A 1,193-nucleotide genomic window follows, 5' to 3' on the forward strand; every position below is an offset into this window, starting at 1 on the left:
ATTTACCACGTCTTCCACGAAATCCTCATTTGTATCAATGCTTTCCATGTGTGACCGCACCACTGAATTGATATTCTTAGAAGTTTGTTAATCTCCTTGAATTTGTTGAATTCCCCATTTTAAAAGAAACTTAATAACTTGCTGTAACGTAGAGGGCACATCATCCATTCCATGAATCCATGGCCTCCCAAGAATCACATTATAGTCCATGTCCGTGTCTATTACTTGAAATTTCGCTCTTTGATTACTCCTTCCGTGAATGTAGTTAACATTATCTCACCCTTCGTAATAACTGTTGAATTGTTGAATCGAGATAAGGAGCGTGCTTTTGTTATCATCTGGTCGCCAATTTGCATTTCGTTCACCACTCACAATAAGATAATATTCATGGAGCTACCTGGATCAATCAAAACTCATTTTACATTAGTATCATGTATAAGTAAAGATATTACTAGTGCATCATTGTGAGGAATCATTAAGCCATCCGCATCTATATCATCAAATGTTATGCTATCTTCTTCCAAGGTTTGTCGAACTTGCTTTCTGTGGGTTACTGTGAATTTCGTCATCTTTTTCGCAGTTGTGTACGTTACACCGTTGACTTCTTCTCCCCCACTTATCACGTTCACTATTCTCTTTGGAGATGGAAGTTTTGGAGGTTCTTGTCTATTCTTTATGTAAGACTGTTTACCTTTCTCGCTGAACAGGTCTGTCAAGTATCCCTGCTTCAACAAATGTTCTACCTCACCTTGTAACAGTCTGCAATCTGATATTCTATGGACGTGGTCATTATGAAACTCGCACAAGAAATCTGGATTTCTTCTGTTTGGGTTTGATCTCATTTCCTTTGGCCATCGTACCTTATCTCCCATACTCCTTAAAACAGCTACCAACTCAGAAGTACTCATACTGAAACTATAGTCTCCAATCCTTGCATTTGCGTTGGTATCCACATCACTCACATCTCAATCTTTTCTGAACCTAGATGATGATGAACCTGAATCTCTGTTCCTCAATCTATGATCAGATCGTACATTTTCTGGCTTGGAACGTGCGTCTCGCCCTGAGGGTCCCATATAAGGCTCGTACATGTTTTTACCGGACCTCTTTTCAGATTCTGACCGCCTCGATCCTGTTCTCTCATCATCCTTCGACTGAGCAACGATGTCTTCTTCAATCCGCAACTTGGTACT

General features: G+C 39.9%; 1 protein-coding gene across 1 annotated transcript; it reads right to left on the reverse strand.

The window, feature by feature from the left end:
- Positions 1–413: 413 nt before the first annotated feature.
- On the reverse strand, positions 414–908 carry LOC104094067 (uncharacterized). Its single transcript, XM_009599925.2, has one exon. The coding sequence runs from the start codon at positions 906–908 to the stop codon at positions 414–416; it is 495 nt and encodes a 164-aa protein (XP_009598220.2).
- Between the last annotated feature and the right edge of the window lie 285 nt (positions 909–1,193).

The sequence above is a fragment of the Nicotiana tomentosiformis genome, chromosome 4, assembly GCF_000390325.3.
Source record: "Nicotiana tomentosiformis chromosome 4, ASM39032v3, whole genome shotgun sequence".
In the NCBI taxonomy this organism is placed as follows: Eukaryota; Viridiplantae; Streptophyta; class Magnoliopsida; order Solanales; family Solanaceae; genus Nicotiana; species Nicotiana tomentosiformis.